The sequence below is a fragment of the Platalea leucorodia genome (assembly GCF_965183815.1).
Source record: "Platalea leucorodia genome assembly, chromosome: 5".
In the NCBI taxonomy this organism is placed as follows: Eukaryota; Metazoa; Chordata; class Aves; order Pelecaniformes; family Threskiornithidae; genus Platalea; species Platalea leucorodia.
The window spans coordinates 59,807,122-59,825,411 of record NC_138827.1 but is presented as its reverse complement, the minus strand read 5'-3'; the positions used below and the strand labels follow the sequence as shown (position 1 = coordinate 59,825,411).

The window sequence follows — 18,290 nt, the reverse complement described above, 5'->3', positions numbered from 1 at the left end:
CAAAGAGGTAAAAAGATTTTTCGCCAAAACCAGAAGAGCTTATTCATATCAGTTGACATTTTACATTCATGCAACAATCAGTGCTGAGCAGTGAGTATGTCAATCCCCTAACGTCACAGACACACTTCTTATGGCCAGAAATATCCTACTTAATTCAGCTTTATTTTTATTATGGTACTCAAAAAGTAACTGCAACTAGATGTGAATCTTGTATTTCTAAACTTAGCAAGAGAGAAACTCAAGATTGAGGAGGACTGCACAAGGAAAAAGAAACCCAGTTTAGGTAAAAACTATGTTTGTAAGAGGAAAACTTCAATATTACCTGAAAGCAGTTAAGTATTCTGTGTCTCCCATTGGTGGATCAAGGCCACCAGTAAAGGCCATGTTAACATTGAAACCAACTCCTGCTCCTGTGCCAACCTGAAAAAGGGAGATGGTACTCTTAATTACACATACGGAAACAGCGAACTCTGGCAACACATCTCTGCTGTCTTAATATTCTTCCAGTTGAATATGGATTTTGATTCAATAGCTTGGTGGTAGTGAGGTTAATTTTTCCCTCTAAAGCAACCTGTCCCCAAAACAAGAGTGAAAATAAAGCTCCTTCATGCTCTGATCTTTACGGGAGCTGTGGACCAGCGGTATTTGACTGATGCTCACCCAAAAACCACCTTATAATCAACTGGATCCTCTTCCTCTTTTGCAGGAGAGTGTGTTACATGCAATACCTTTCCTTAATTCGTTTTCAGTTTTATTCAGAAGCATATTTTATATTTCATTACAGTTGCAACTGGGGGAAAAAACCCACAGTTTTAATCAGAGCGAGCTCCCCCTCTGCTGGGGAAAAATACGATTCACAGAGAAGAAATTTTCGCTGCTTGAGGCACACGTGGGTGGTAAATATAAGTACATCCCCATCCTTGCATGTACTGCAAACGTTCCCATCTGCACTGACTGCAAATACCTGAGGGGAAAACCGAAAAATAAACCAGGGTTTTCTAGTAATTTGTTTGCCAAGAAGCAGGGCCATGTTTTCTGCATTTATATTGAAACCCAAAAGCCTGTGTTCAGTCCCTTCATCAAGCAGGGACCTCGTAGCTGCCTGAGCGCAGTGGCTGTGAGCATGGGCTGCGGGTCCTTGGGGACAGCAAGGGAGCCGGGCAGTATCTGCTGCCACCAGCCATTGGCAGCTCTGCACAGGGCTCTGAGCTCCTACACACACAGTTTGGTTTTTGTGGTGTTTTTTTTTTGTTTGGGGTTTTTTGTTTTTGTTTTTGGTTTTTTTTTTTTTTTTTTTTAGGTCTCTGCATATGAAAAGAAAAACCAAAATCAATGTGCTATACAATACACAGCCAGATAATTCAGGCTAGATAAAGCTGCAGGGCTTTTATTGCACATTCTTCCTTGTATTAGTGCAAATACTGCTGGTAGAAAAACACAGTAGGTTCATCCATCCACAGTGGGTTATTTATCCATCTGTGGCTTTAATTGAATTTCCCTTGTATTCTTTGTTTTATTCGGTCTGGAATGACACATCTAAAAATTACTATAAATGGTAAATATGGAGTGGATAGTCTAGTGTTTCCTTACAATACTAGATATTTTGTAAACCAGATTACTAGATTATTAAAAGGTCAGCAAAAAAAGTAGGTCTGAGACTTTTGCATATCCTGAAGCAGAAATTAAGCCTGATGTAAAGGGCTGCTGTTTATTTACTACAACAGTAGCGCACAAACAGGGCAATGAAGCAGTATCACATTATGTTTAAGTTTCTTTAGAAACCAAAATGGCAACATTGATGTTTGATGAACAGGAAAATGTAAAATTGACAGGGTAAGAACTCTAGGAGTTTTCAGATGAAATCTGGAGTGCCTCAGAGTATGCAAAACTAAGTATTTCATATAATTTCCCTTTGATAAATCACGCTGGAAAGACAATACTTCCTGCCTACCTAGAGGGAAAGGAAGGATGCAATGCATGTAGGAGTATCCATCCAGAGTTTAGGGAGAAAGGGCTCCCACCTCTGTTGGCCTGGCCCTTCTGCAGGAGGCTCCGAGGCCACCACCAGGAACTGGTCCAGCAGCATCAGTGACTGATGCTCAAATCCCGCTGTCGGGACCATGCAATGTGAACGCAATGGTGGCAGTGAGCGATGACTCATCAGAGCTAGGAGAAGGGGGGATGGATGTGCTCCAAGGCTGTGTCAGTAAACCCAAGTGCCGGTGGCACAGCCACAGACATGCTGTTCCTCCTGCATCTAAGAAACAACTTATGTCTATAAAGGGGAAATCTTGAAAAGTACACAGAGTGCTGGGACAGCTGGCAAAGGGCTCCTCTGGAACAGGCTCTCCCATAAGGGCTGGGGAGCCTAATTGCATTAACTCATTTTCTGCTCATTAGCCAAGGCACACACTTTCTGTCCAGCTTGCGGGGCAGGACACAATGCCCACAGCTGTTAGGACTTGGACGAGAAGGCACTAAACGCACAAACCCGGGCAGTGTGCTCCCAAAGGGGCACTAACAAGCACGAGTGTGAGAGTGATGGCAGAAGCTTCTCTCCAAGTCTTGCCTGGGAGGCTCCACGAGATTTTGAGGGGCACGTGAATCACAGCCCCGAGAAGGTCTTATCAGACACGGATGGATGCTATGCCGATCCATTCTCTTACCTCGTCAGGAGCACCACTGCCTGGAAAGAAGTTCCCATCATCATAGCGATGTAGTGAAATATAAAGAACATTAGGATCATTGTAGAAAGCTTGCTGAGTACCATTTCCATGGTGAACATCCTTTGGGGACAGAGATTACATTATGAGAGGGAGGTTAGTACCGTAGTAAAAATGCAGATTAAAGCCATCAACTTGGGATTTGAAGGAATTTTCTTTGCTGTTGTGCTTCGTTTTCTGCACTTCTCTGATCTAGCTGTAGCAGTTTATTGCAAATGAGAGTAACCTGCTTTGCACAGCTGGCTTCAGGTTACACTCCTTGTTTAACACATGGGATAAATGGGCATAAACACAATCTCAAGCATATATCAAAACTGAGGACAGGATCAATTTTACTTGTATGGAGAGAAGTGGATTCATACCCAGTCTTGGAGGATGAAGAGACTATATTAGTTACCCCAAATATGTGTCTTTAATCGGTCTGTGGGGTGACCACTGGTACAAATGCCCAGCAAAGTTGTGTTGGACCCAACAAGGTTAAACAACACAAACTCATTACCCAGATCCCCTACTGCATTGCTATTCAGTGCAGAAACGCAGGATGGGTATTCAAAATGCCCCTTTCTGACATGAAAAACAGTTGGTGGGAAGTGAGGAAAAGGATGTCCATCCAGTAGGTCAAAAAGACAAATAAATACATTTTGACTTGTGGGTCTAGCCCATGGGAAATTTGTGGCAATCTAATCAAAACTCTTGGACGATGCCCAGCAACTCAAATGCCTTCACAGCCACATAAATACATTTTTAAATCTATAAAAATCAATCAGGCACATTTTTAAATCTATACATCGCCATAGCAAAATCCCAAACAAGCTCCTTCTCAAATCTGCTGTGCTGTGTGCAGAGTATTCACTGTCTTATTGGAATTTAGAGATCGCTTTTGACTGCCTGCCCACTCGCATGGAGTGCTGCGCTGGACCAGAGGCAGGACACTGAGACCATCCAGACTGATGGTCAAGCCGTGCCAGATAGCCTGTCCCTCTCAGTAACCGGTCCTCACATCTTGAAAAGAAAAATGGGACGGATTGTAACACTTAAGGTCAAACACCTTCAGAAAAAAATAACGAAAACTCAGCACTGTTTGCAGTTACCCATCCTTGAGACTGTGTTATGGGCTTGTTTTAGAAAGCAACTGCTTCTTAATTACAATTTTATTCTGAAAACTATGGACCCTTTAAGAAATATTTCTTTTATTAAAAACACTTTAATGAAAAAAACAACCAACCAACCAAACAAAAAAATCTTTAAAAAACAAATTTTGGCTTGCAGACCATAGGCAACATTTTTTTCACTGACTTACAAAGCCAGGGTTGCCCTTGCAAGAAAAAAAAAACCAAAAAACAAAAACCAAACCAAAACAAAACAAAAAAACAGAAAAATTTCCAGCTGCTCTCCTGAAGGGTAAGAACCAGCATTTACTCACCCAGTCCACTATAAGGATTTTGCTAACATTCAGTCTTTGCTGAAGCAGTTTAGCTGCAATTGCCACGGAGTTAAAATAGCAGAAACCCCTGGAGGTGATGAGAAGGGGGAGAAAAGAGAAAAAGGAGAGGTGTCAATTATAGTTTTCCTTGGTCCCAATCCATCAGTCACTTAGATATAACACAGTAGGAAGACATTTCTTCTGCTTTCGCTCTTCTTTCCTCCCTGGAAGATGCACATGTGCACAATTAGAAACACAAAATAGCCACGCAGCAGCAGGTGTCTCGCAATCTCTCTGGAAATGGGGAACATTTCACACTTGCCCAAACCCACTGCAATGAGATGCTGCTGGGTACCAGCTGTCCATGGGACTGTCAGCGCTGCATGTGAGGGAACGGGACAGGAGCGGATAAGGAGAGGATGCAGTGAGAGAGAAAGGAAGGGAAAGGACCCAGGGCCAGAGCACTACAGTGCATCGGCTGGAAGGGAGCAGACATGCTCAGAGAGGCCTCAAAATGTTGGGTTGAGGGGAGCTCAACAGCAAGAACTCATCTGCTATTGACTAACCTCATTGACTAACCTGGTCTCCTTCTACGACAAGGTGACCCGCTTAGTAGATGAGGGAAAGGCTGTGGATGTTCTCTACCTGGAATTTAGTAAAGCCCTTGACACCGTTTCCCATAGCATTCTCCTGGAGAAACTGGCTGCTCATGGCTTGGACAGGTGTACTCTTTGCTGGTTAAAAACCTGTCTGGATGATGGCTGGGCCCAAAGAGTTGTGGTGAATGGAGTTAAATCCAGCTGGCGGCCGATCACAAGTGGTGTTCCCCAGGGCTCAGCATTGGGGCCAGTTCCATTTAATATCTTTATCAGTGATCTGGATGAGGGGATCGAGTGCACCCTCAGTAAGTTTGCAGATGACACCAAGTTGGGTGGAAGTGTCGATCTGCTGGAGGGCAGGAAGGCCCTACAGAGGGACCTGGACAGGCTGGATCGATGGGCGGAGGCCAACTGTATGAGGTTCAACAAGGCTGTGCCGGGTCCTGCACTTGGGTCACAACAACCCCATGCAACACTACAGAATTCAACATTACCCCCCAGAAGAGGATCTGGGGGTGTTGGTCGACAGCCAGCTGAATATTAGCCAGCAATGTGCCCAGGTGGCCAAGAAGGCCAACAGCATCCTGGCCTGTATCAGGAATAGTGTGGCCAGCAGGACTAGGGAAGGGATCGTCTGCCCATACTTGGCACTGCTGCACCTCAAGTACTGTGTTCAGTTTTGGGCCCCTCACTACAAGAAGGACATCGAGGTGCTGGAGTGTATCCAAAGAAGGGCAACAAAGTTGGTGAAGGGTCTGGAGCACAAGTCTTATAAGGAGCGGCTGAGGGAGCTGGGGTTGTTTAGTCTGGAGAAAAGGAGGGTGAGGGGAGACCTTACTGCTCTCTACAACTCCCTGAAAGGAGGTTGTAGCGAGGTGGGGGTTGGTCTCTTCTCCCTAGTAACAAGCGATAGGACAAGAGGAAAAGGCCTCAAGCTGCGCCAGGGGAAGTTTAGGCTGGATATTAGGAAAAACTTCTTCACCAAAAGGGTAGTCAGGCACTGGACCAGGCTGCCCAGGGAAGTGGTTGAGTCTCCATACCTGGAGGTATTTAAAAGACGGGTAGATGCGGTGCTTAGGGACGTGGTTTAGTGGTGGACTTGGCAGTGCTAGGTTAATGGTTGGACTTGATAATCTTAAGGGTCTTTTCCAACCTAAACTATTCTATCATTCTATCTCCCACCAAAGAGTGCTAAAGCACCCAAGACACGAAACCTCAGCACACATTAAGCCAGATACACAAAGCCAACATGATTTATGCATGGGACCCTGATTTGGAAACAGTCTGATGGCAAAACCCCTGCTATATTAAATCACATGCAAGATGCCCAACTTCAGCTTTTGCTTTGTGAAGCCTTCCCACTCTGACACTCTCCTAATGAAGTGTTGTGACCCCAGGACACAGTTAAGTTTGCTGTTACTACTATTAGTTGCGTACCCTTGCTTTCCTCACATTGGATGAGGCATCAACATTTAATTTAAAACAATTCACAAGAGTAAAGCAAATAAAAGCATCAGTGCTTTTTCAAAGCATGACTTTAATGCTGATTCCTGCTAAAAAATACCCACCCAGAACCACTAAGCAGGATTTTGCCCTCTTCCAGAGAATTACTGGGACCTTTGAATACAAGACTGTCTTGCATATCAATAAGCAAGAAATTCTGCAATATTAAACTAACAACCTTTCTAATTTCCAGCTGCTGATCACAGAACAGACGAACAATGAAGCAAGCTGATAAAGCACATATGCATACTTACATGGGTGTGCTCTCTTCTGCGTGGTGACCTGGAGGCCGAACAACAGCAAATCCATTCTAAACACAAAAAATTAGAAAACGAAGAAGTGAGACAGAAAGGAAGGTTTATTGCACAAAGATGGATGCAGAGGTTGCAGCCAGAAGCGTTAATTCTGCTTTGGAACTATGTAGTTGTTCTCGATGTTTTTCTCACAAGACCATAGCAGTAGATGATGCTCTCTCTCGTTTTGGAGGGGAAAAAAAGTTCACATGAATTTTATGGAAACTGGTTGGTACAGCATTTCCTTCCATTCAGGGTAAAAAAATATTCTGCATGAGGTCACTGAAACAGCAAACGGGCTGGCGCAGCCAAAGTCAAGAGCAAGACCCTCAGATAACACTGGAATAGTGATTTCATTTGCTGCTCTGGTTTCTTTCTTCTTTTAATCGGTGCGTAAGAACATTCACCAGGAGTCTGTTGTTCACTTGCTGATATCCTCAAAGATTTTTATGACTAAAGCCAGATGGTGCCATTAAAATGAAGCTAACTGGACCTCCTGCATAACACAGCCCTGAGCAGAGTCCTGTACAGAGCCTATATCAAAGCCAAGTGTTATTTTCATACCAACCTTCAGTTCTCCCGTGGCTACTTTGAAAACGAGCTCAATGACACAGCCCACAGCCAGGCGAGCGGCACCGGAGGAGTGAACTTCATTCCAAATTGTGTCACTGTCGACCTAATAGAGACACATAGGAATCAGGCTTAGGAGCAATGAGGAGAGCCAGGAAAGAGACCCGTGTTTTATAAAGAAGTTATTCATAGGTATTAAATGACTAAATGCATTAAATGCTTTAAATGCATTACATTTAAATGCATTCATTTTAAATGCATTAAATTGCAGAGCTGGCAGTACCAGGGCTGGGACCTCACTGATGACTGTAACATCACTGCTACTGAGTGTCCATCCAACCAAACGACACTCAAGAGATGACCATTTGCAACAGCTCTGCAATGCTAAAGGGTCAGTGCCACAACAGAGGAGCAAATTCAGCATCTCAAGCACTGTAAATTTGCAGGTGTCTCCTACTAATACACCTACCAACACCCTGATATCAGTATTTCTCTTTAATTGCTGGAGGAAACTGATCCTAGATGAAACAAAAAGGTTTACAAAATCATTTAATGATTCTATAAAATCATAATACTAATAAAAAAAAACACGATGGAGAAGGATGTTTAATAATAGACATTTAAAGGATGCCTGCCCAGGACTGCCAGGGTAAGGTTACACTGACAGCAGCTTCCCTGGGGAACCATAAGATCAACGCTGTCTCATCGAAGCTAACAACAGACCTTCAACATCTAGCTGCTGACTGGAGACATTTACTTTAACGCTAAATATCTGACAGGACCAGCATCCTCTATATTTTCCCCCTGAAAATGTGCAAATAGGCCAAAGGCAAGGCATTCTGCAGACATCCCCGTGTCATTATTATATGAGATCATGACCTAATCTAAACAAAAAGCGAGAAGCATTTGCTTTTACCACACTCATCCTCAAAACCATACAAAGACAAGATCAGTTTGCGGACATGCGATGAAATGCCTGTTCTTTTTTTTACTGCCGTTCAGCCACGACTCAGCAGAGAGCAGAGGGGGAGGGATGGCTCCCAGGGGGACTGTTTCCAGGCTGAAGCTCTGGATCTCCTCTGCTGCACCCTCAGCCATCTTGCACGCAGTGATGAAAGCCAAGCTTGTTTGCTTCTTGCCAGTCACAGCCTTTGCAAAAGCCAGACTGCTGAGACTGTCCCATGTCAGGACAGCTCGGCTGCCTGGGAACATCATAGGATAATTTTAACATTTCTCCATGTGAAGGATCACCAGCTATTTTTCACATATTACTCTGTGTTGAGTGTATTTATGGAAACAATGGCAAAGGAGAAGGAAAGAAAGAGATTATTTGTTTTGTCTGGCATCCAGTCTGCTCACTGAGCTGCAGGGAGATGCAAGTCGCCCCACACAATATTGATCCACCTCCTTCACCGCTGTGCTAAAGCCAGTGGAAATCGTCCCAGGCCTGTTATCACGGACGGCTTCTGGCAGCATCTGCCTGGAGGATGGTTTTGAAGTCACAGTAAACCCAGAAAGCATTCAGAGAATACCAAAAAAACATCTGTGGTAATGCTGGCAATACGTGCACTGTCTCACACCCTGGTGAAAGCCACTGCATTGGTGGAAAAGCCCTACAGTGACTATTTGTGGTACAAGGGCCCCCCCTAGGCCCCCATAAATTTGGGCAGTAACATGAGAACAGAAGTGCAATGGGGTCCAAGTTATGCACGACACCACCAGGAGTCTTGGATCAGTACTGCACATGTGCAGGAGATGGGACTGATCTGACCATGTCCCTCCAAAAGCCCCTAGTAAGGCAGGAACACCACCAAGCTGCTTCTCCTCCCTACTGACCAGCACATTAGTGCTCTGCGAGGGTCCATCTTTGGGCTCCTCGTCAGCAGTCCTGTAAAAACCTTATGGGATGGTCAATGTGCTTTGCAATCAGGATGACACTGCTACCTTCCCTCAGGGGATCCAGCCATCTTCATCCTCAGATCCTCTCCCCCAGTATCTGTGAATAGGAGACACTCATGATTTATACAACAGAGAACATCTACTTGCCTTTTGCTAAGAGCTACCTCAGTGCCTTCGGTCTCAATGCTCAAGTGAGATACAGCTGCACTGTGCAGTCTGGGCTGAGCATATCTAATCCATCTTTCTTGGTCTTCAAAGAAAATGCTGCAGGACACCAGTAGCTAAGAGCTTCCCTCTCTGCCCGGCCAAAGCAAGTACCAGGCCCCTTCCATGGATGCAGAATTGCAGAGGGCCATCTTCATTCACTGTGAGGCATCAGAGGAATGGAAATACAAAAAAACCAAAATTCACATGTCCTAAGCATGGCTTTACCTAAGGGACTAACAGACCCTCGGATCTCCTCAGACATCTGTTCGTGTCAGCCTTCCCCATAAAGCACGCAGAAGTCACCAGTGCCTGAGCCAAGCACCGCCACGTTCAGGCCCTTTGATGCCTGCAGAAACCGGGCTCGTGTTGGCAGCATTTCAAGAAGAACAAGGAGGGCAAGACAGAGTGATTATAACAAATTATTATTTCTGCAGAAAGAAATTAAGTACTTGGAAAAAAGTATTCCACCTGTGATTTAGAAGCTAATTTCAAGGACTGCCATGTCCTCACACTCAGCTCCCCAGCAGGAGGAGGACTGGATCCAGAGATGTCTATTGCCACCTGCAAGCTCTCCACTGTCCCATCCCATGTGCAAACATCTCCAAGATAAGGATTTAACACCCAGACACCTTCCCTGGAACGGATATCTGGAGACCCCTGGGCCCTATTCCAAAGCAGCACTTCATCATCTGTGCGACTCTAAGTGTTTGAACAGTCCCACTGAAGCCATCAGTGCTCTGCAGCAGGGGGGTGTAGACTCTGCCATGGTGGAAAATGTTACTAATGTGGCCCTGAGCTGGACTGCTCTCCAGCTCTGAAGCTGCTGCTGTTTGGTGCACGGGCTGCTGTTGACCCCTCCATCATTCCTGAATTCTGAAGTTCATTACAGGGGAGACGCTATTTGGCTTTCCCTGCCTATAAGGTCTTTGATGTAGCTGCCATCACAGGAGTTGTTGCTGGGACAGCACATCAAGCCTTACCATCTGGAAGGACTTTACAGAGAGAGGAAGCATATTTCTTGCCTTCTGTTGATCCAACAGTGTATATTTCTCTTTTTTCTCCCGAGCTGGAGGATACAACTGCATCAGAGACACTGAGTCTTCCACATCTGCCGCTGCTGGATGAAGAGCGGTTGTCCTGGTCAGCACACTCGTCTTCTTGAGAATAATATTAATGCTTTTCTCATTTCAATAAAGAAGCTGCTGTTTCTGCTAGATGAGCCTGTAGGAGAGGGCTCCTTTAGAGGTGGGGAGAGGGACTTCAGTGCTTAGGACCTGCTGCAGGCTCTTAACATTCACAGCACATACTGTTATTAGAAAATGATGAGGGAATACAGACGGGGAAGGGTCAACAGCTTGACGCCGGCTCTCTTCTACAAGGAACGTCTAAGATGTTTCAGGGTGAAACCTGAAAGAGTTTTTCTTCCTTATAACTTGAAGTCTTTATTAATATACACGATTAGGTTCCTACTCAAACTGTATACTATGCTATATACTAAACATGCAGCTATTTAAAAATGAAATGAAGGGGGTCTTACAAAAGGTTTCATTATTCTAATCTTTTCTTTAGCTGAAGAGCTATGCAGATAAGAAATTAAGTGTAAGGGCAGGTGGAAACAAGTTGCACAGCAGCTCCAGCTCTGCAAAGTGAAGGGGAACGATAGCGTTCTACTCATCCCTCATCACTGCTCATCATCACGCTTAGGCAACAGCAGCACACACCGTCGGTGCTGCCAGCGAGTTGTCTTTACCTAACCACATCTCCTACTGCTCTAAAGCACTGATTAAATAACTGTGCTCACATTTTGTTCTTCTAAGACTTGCTAATTAGTCTGTTCTCATTTACATTCCACGGAAGTCCTTTTCCTTGTCTCTGCTCTGTGATAATGTACTTTGCTTGCACAGGTAAAGATTTTTAGAAACGCTAATCAAGACCTTATAACCAAAAATAGAATAACATATTCTGGAAGAGATCAAAAACATTAAGAACATTTTTTAAGGCCCTAGATCTTTAGATATTTTTAGAATGTGCACAGCAAAAGAAAATACTACACACGAAAGAAAACAAAGTTATTAGCTATCATAAGATCAAGTCTTTGAGTATTTTGAAGAATTTGGATGTAAGTATGCTGGAACTATTTTGCAGATCTTCAAAGCTCAAACTCCTTTCTCCAAAATCTTCTTCTAATTATCCTGGATTAGGTAATGCTGTGGTGCATGTAAGTCATAGATTAAGAAAAGAGTGTGTGCTGCAGAGAAGTGAAGGTAACATCCCAAGTAAAAATACCACATACTGCACTTGCAGATGCTGCTAAAGATCAGCAGGAATAAATTACTGTTGTTTAAATCAGAGCTCACATCTGTTGATGTAAGTGCTTCTGTGCTTTCTTCCTTTCCCGCTACGATCAGACGTCTACAGATGGGAGGTTTGTTAGCGTCAGCTACAGTGATATGAAGGCTTCCTCATATAAAACAAACCAATGAGGAAAAAAAATATGAAAACAAACCACCAACAAGAGTTTCCAAGCACCAGGGAACAAATTTACCCTTTTCTCACTGATTTTGAGACACTGTGACTTAGTTTTTGAAGAGAGAGATCAAAAGGTGGTATGCGATGAAGCAATTTGCTCTAAACTTCTTCCTGCTCCTTCATTCTTCAACTTTGTCTCGCTTGCTGGTAAGAATTCATGGTTGCCCAAGCTCCAGACTTCATCCTTCATCCTGGCACTTAACAGCTCTTCAAGGGCTTCTCCCCCATAAACTGCTCTACATCACCTTTCAGATCCATCTATTCTTTTAATCTACATAACATCTGCTACGGAAGAGAATAGCGTTTAATTGTTTGCAGAAAAAGAACTTGGTTTCAAGCTTTCCAGCCCATAATTTCATCTGACACCCACAGCTCCTGAATTATAAGGAACAGCAATCATTCAGCTTTTACCTGCTGCAGACCAGTCCCTCTCCCACCCACAGGGATTATTTTGCATCCAACACTGAATTTCATATGCTACTTAACTATTTAGTTTCTCATTATCATGACACCAGCTGTATGTCTTTGCAGGCAGCTTTCGCTTTGATGACCCCAAATAAATTTAATACCATCAGTAAAGGACACTTGCTTATGACTCATCCCCTGCATTGCAACATTTCAGTGAATACACAGATTTCTTGGGGATTGTAATTCCAATCACTACTTCCTATCTTCTAACCAGTGATAAATCCAAAAGAGGACGGGTCCCACTTTATTCTACTAATTTTTAAAAACGTCTTTCTTTTTTTCTTTATGGCATCATGTTTGCCCCCTGGAAAGCATTTGGCAGACCAGTATCAAGCTCTCCCATGAAAATCCTCCTTACGAAGCAGTCAGCCTACTGGAAAGCCGTCTAGCGTTGTGGTGAGCTGAATGGAAAGACCCATCAAACATCGCCTAGACTGCACTTATCATTAAGCGACAAAGTCGGAGAAAACAAAACCGCTGCTGAAATAAATCCTTTCTCTTTCAAACCTGGGCTACAAACCATTGGTAGTCAAGATGATATCCTACAGGTGCTCTGATCATCACATGCACCTGATGTTCCTTAATCATCAGGAAAATATTCACCAGTATGAAGTGACTGGAGCCCACACAAACTTCTTACAGCACCAGGGCTGCCTCTCCACAACCTTCTCAACTTGTAAGAAAAAGATAAAATAGAGACTGATTACTGCTCAGCAATGAGTAATGCTCTGACAACCTGGTAATCTTGAACAAGGGAGTGTCTAAATAAAAATCCATCATGCAAAAAGCTGTATGACCACCTTCCAGCCTGAAAATGGCCTGCCAAGCAACAACAGAAAAATACCACATAAACTCTCTTGCTAGAACAATTCAAAATGATTTCATTATACCACAACAAGGACTCAATCTCCCAGCAGTCATCCCAGAAACTTCTCAGATTTACATTATACCTCCTCTTGCACAAAAACTCATCATAACTGATGTTTTACCCCACGCTCTGATTTTTTTTTTCCTGATTTCCTCAAAAAAAAAAAAAATTTACATGCATCTCAAAAAATGTCTTGTCATCCTCTTTGGTGTAAAAAATAATTTGGTTTTCATCTGCTACTGAAAGGCGTGCTCTGTGGCCCCAGCTACGATCCCACTATAGGGCTTCTTCCAACAGTTTCCCATAGCAAATCAAATCAAGAGCAACTTGTCTCAGAGAACTGGCATGCTAACAAAGACTACAGTTTTCCCTCTATTTCTTCAATAAACATACCATGCTGCTAAGCCAGCTTTCTTGACAAATCTCACACTTCGAAAGACAGTAGAAAGCAGGGTTGAAAGGACCTCGTGAGATCACCATATGTCTCTCCTACCCCAAAGGAGATGGTCTACGTTTAAACCCATCCAGAGCACATACAAGTGCAAAACACTTAAAATGCTATAGCCAATCTTTTCCCTACAGATATACGTCTGGGGTGTATATACTAATTAGAAATGCATCCCAAAAGCAGTGAAGACCATGTTTTCCTGCATCAGCCACAAGAGCAGCAGAAGTACACAAACAGTTGGCACTGTATCCCAAGGTAACTGGGGAAGGAAAACCAAGCAAAACAACAGAAATCCTTTTTTTATGAAAAATCTGACTATCACGTAGTTGATTACCAGTAAAGTACTGGTTTTAAAAAGCTTTTCCTAGAAAACATTAAAATATCTGTTGGATTGCTGAAACACTGTACAAAAGTCAGCAAATGTTTTACTTAATATTTAAGGGTCTGTGGAGACAACCGACCAGCAAGTTAACTGCAAACGCTATCTTTATTATGAGTGTACCGATAATACCAGCACTGTGGCGTTTCCTGCCTTGATTTAGGATTTAATGCAAGACTTCTGGGACCACGCTAGGCTCAGGCACTGTCTCTACTTGTTACCATTCAGTCTTCATTTGCGAATGATAATTTTTGCTTTGAATGGCATGCCTGACTGGAGGGCAGAGTAAATCCAAACCTTTTAAACTCTAGCCAAAAATTTGCCATGAATTAGGAGACTGCAGCATACAATACAAATAAAATATCTCTACGAGTGCTCAGTGGTGGCGGTATGAATAAACGCCGATTATTCTTTTTTTTTTTTTTTTTTTTTGACGGGATAATTTTCAAAGCAGCGATTTTGCAAAGACTCAGGAAGAAAACAATTTTGTTTCATTTCCATAACAGAATCCAGACCTCTAAATTGAACCTCACGAGCTACAATTATGCATAAGAACTACCACTGTGAATTTTCAAACACAATGCCTTTTATTGTCTCTTCTCATTCTTTTCCCTTCCTGTTCTCCGAGATTTTCTGTACTGTCACCCTCCACAGAAACTTTAGAGCAGAAAGTCTGACTTGAAAGGAAAACTTTCAAGTTTTCAGGCTTCAAAGGAAAACAACAATGCAAACCTTCAAGACGAGGTATTTGAATGGTATTTGGGTTTTTTTCAGCCTTATGGGAACAAACAACAACAAAAAAAGTCTTTTTATTATATGGAATCTTGACAGATGAAAACTAATGTTCAGCTTTTCTGTGACGGACGGAGCGGTATTTTAGTCACCTCCTTCAGAATTCGTGTGTGATTGTCCTGGAGCTCGAGAAATGATAGATGCCAAATACCGAAGACTGCAACTCCCTTGTGCTGCGTAACCTCCGAGACATTTCATTCGAGGACAGTAATGTAGCCCAGACACAAATACAGCAACTTACTATTTACAGGAACTTCCCAAATATTGTCATCCAATATCACTATTTTATTAATATGTTTTCCACCTGCACGAGGAGGCAGGCAGCTCTGAAGTATAAATACTGAAGATGAAACACCTACGCAGCACGAACAGCATGAAAAGCACATCTTGCTTTCTATGTAGAAAGCATTTTTGGATTCAAGGGTTGCTTTCAAATGTAGTAACCTCTAAGTCATTAAACATCACTGCCTGGGAAATGAGGTTTCTCCTCCTAAAAGCCAGAGACGAAACATGCCTATGAATGTCACACACACTTCGGCACTCCAAAATAGTTTAAAAATCTTCACGCTGCTTTTGAAGAAAGGCACGTGAGGCTGTCGCTGCAACCCCGCACCCCAGGCAGACCCTGTTTATGGGTAACATTTGGTTGCAATTACCCACTTGATGGAATGCAAAGCAACAATTTTTGTTACCAATGGGACTGGGAGAACAAACAGGACATTATTTACACATTAAAGAGAGCACTCACCCCAACACCACCGCAAGGAAGCCTGACAAACATCGACGTTAGAGAACCTGTAGGAAAAAAAACATACTCAGTAGGTCAAAAAGTCAAAGTTCACCAGATTTTGGTCCAATTTTATGGCAACGCTGCAAACTTTCTGAACACAGTAACAGACTGGGATTTTCTTGCAATTTTCAGAAAATACACAGCCAACCCTGTTACATTACAATGCATACATACACAATATACACACTTGGGCTTGTTCAAAAGCCTTTCCAATATAAAAGCCTTCTATAAATCACTTATTTTTATGCAAGGTTTGTGTGCTGTCCTACATTTCAAGCAGTCATGCTGACTATAAATGATTGAGACGTTACCAACAACTGCTCAGCATGTCTTCTCAGATGAACATTTTAACCCCTTTCAACTGAAGGAGGATAGGAAATCATAAAAGCACCTTAATTATCAGCCATCTGCACAGTTACTAGAAGACTTTGGAGTGCATGAGCTTCATAAAAGATGAAGAAAAAAATAAACCGGTGGTGAGAAACAGAACGTGTTTTGACTGAAAGAGCAGACCCAGCATTAAGAATCTGAGAAAAACCGAGAAAACCATCTGTAGGGCTAATTTTTGCATCTGTAAGAATTGTAACATCACTTTCTGGGCTTGCATATGAGCAAATTATCCACTGTGCAAAATTCTGCAGGTTTATAAACTGTATACTTAAAAAAGAGCACGCTGTCTCGTATCCGTCACCACCCTACATGCATGACTTGTACATGTGTCTGCACACCACAGGCAAACAGGGAGAAGGAAATCTATGCATTCAGGCACTGTAAAAGATCTGGAGTACATTGCCTGAGATTCATTTGCTTGAGACCTATTTAAAGTTAATGAAAGCTAACAGTGAAATAAACTGGGTTGAGTGTTTTTTCCCCCCACCAAACCAGGTTCTTGTTCTGGTCATGTCTATACCAAAAGAATAAATTCCCTTAAATGCTAACCACCAGCTTTTAGAGTGTGAATTAGCCATGACAGCAGACAGACGTTACTGAGGACCACGCTGGTGTCAAACGAATCACAAACACATACGTTACCCCTGTGACTGAAAGCAGAGTTAATGCGTCTGTATTATTAATCTGAGTGCACAGCCAGATTCATTCTTTGATTAGATCCACATGAAAGTTCTTAGATCATCCTGCCTCGGACCTCCTGTCACATCTTTCACTGCTAATCCACCCATTATTTTTATATTTATCTTCTTGACAACAATTTATGATTGCTCTCCACAAATTAAAAGCAGCCTTATTTGCCTAAGTTTAAACTTGTTCAACAGGTTCCAAAGCTTTACACTATCAAACGAGAGATGGATTCGTATTTTTCATCCTCAGACTTTCAAGGGCTTTAGCAACACTTCCAGGGGCAGAGTTGTGCAACCTGCCTTGAAGGCCACCACCTTCAAACCTGTCTGATAAAACACAGCAAAGCAGATCCTTGTGATGCTCAGGGTCCTCTCAGGAAAGTAACTTCAACATCAGTGGTGAGCTTCTGTTGCAAATCTCTTCTTCTACATGTGTAAAGAAGGGTACTCTTTGAGAAAGGAGTAAGACTCAGAAGTAACGAGCTACAGGACAACTGCCGAAGTAAAAGTAACCAGCAGAGCCACAACGACGCCTGCTTGCAATTCTGAAAAACCTGTACTATTTAGCCCCTTCCCGCTTTCTCCTAAAGAACTGCCAGATGAACGGACATCCCCCGTATCATTTGCAGCAGCTTAAAAAGAAACATCCCATGTTTTCATCCCCCAGCTTTACGAGCTCTTCCTTTTAGGCTGAGGTTTCTCATGCTTTTTCTTCCTCATAGACATATCAAAGGCAAAGAGTTTACACAGAGTCAGCCACCCCATCGCAATCGTACACATGTCAAGACACTTAGGTCTAACAAACTCACATTTGCATATGTGAGCCTCACATGAAGCTTTGGTCTCAGACTTCAAACCTGCCATACATTTACCCTCTAACATACTTAAAAGAACCCACAAAGCTGTTTTGTAAATTTAAAAGCCTTTTCAACTCTCAACGGGAGAGGATGGCTGAAGATGGGGCTCCTTACAGGCTTGCTCACCTCTATACACAAATGCACACACTGAGGTTTTTCAGGGAGGTTTTCCCAACGCATCAGTGGCTGTTACCCTTGCTCAGGTCCAACACTGTAGAAGCCATCGAGTTAAGAAACTGGTTTTAGAGCCAGCATCGCTGTTCCTGCCCTGCTCCCAAAGGAGAACAACTCCCTGGGTGCTATGCAGACATCCCAGCCAGACTCACTCCTCTTGTCATTTTGGCTCACTGTGCTGTCCCTCTGGACCCCCACCTGTCAAGCTGTCAACTTATTTTCTCCTGCCTGGTGGGATGACTGGCAGCCACACTGAATGGTGAAGCTGTTTGCTCTTCCTCCAAGCTTGGTGCTTGGCATGAGTGTCAGTGCCAGCTGCGGCCCATGCACAGCTCCACGTGCAATGGGAGGACAGCCAGGCAGTGGGAAGAGGTAGTCCACTGCTGTCTAGGCAAAGATGGTCATGTGAGCTGGCAGAGTTCCATTGCTAGTAGCTCAAGGATAAAAAGGTGCCAAGTGGGTTTAGGAAACAAGGTCCAAGCTCAACTAAGAGCTACTGGAAAGCCCTTCCCACTGGAGACCCTAGGGACGTGACGTCCTGCCTACGGCTGCAGCCTCATGAAGCTAAAAAACAGCTGCTTAGCAGTGTTTTGGGGCTTGGCTAGAGCCCCAGGTATAGTCCCAACCAAGCTCCAGTCTAACATCCACAAACAGGTTAGTCTTAGAACACTGCTCCTTGACAACTTGGTCAT

The 18,290-nt window shown here is 43.3% G+C and overlaps 1 protein-coding gene across 3 annotated transcripts in view; it reads right to left on the bottom strand.

The window, feature by feature from the left end:
* HDAC4 (histone deacetylase 4) overlaps positions 1–18,290 on the bottom strand; it is a 263,446-nt gene that overhangs the window by 20,790 nt on the left and 224,366 nt on the right. For all 3 annotated transcript variants that reach the window (XM_082314488.1, XM_082314490.1, XM_082314489.1), the window contains exons 17-22: positions 15,450–15,496; positions 7,110–7,217; positions 6,503–6,558; positions 4,147–4,234; positions 2,667–2,786; positions 323–420 (exon numbers count right to left, since the gene is read on the bottom strand). In XM_082314488.1, coding sequence (XP_082170614.1) covers positions 323–420; positions 2,667–2,786; positions 4,147–4,234; positions 6,503–6,558; positions 7,110–7,217; positions 15,450–15,496 — 517 coding nt within the window. The remainder of the gene's footprint in view (positions 1–322; positions 421–2,666; positions 2,787–4,146; positions 4,235–6,502; positions 6,559–7,109; positions 7,218–15,449; positions 15,497–18,290) is intronic.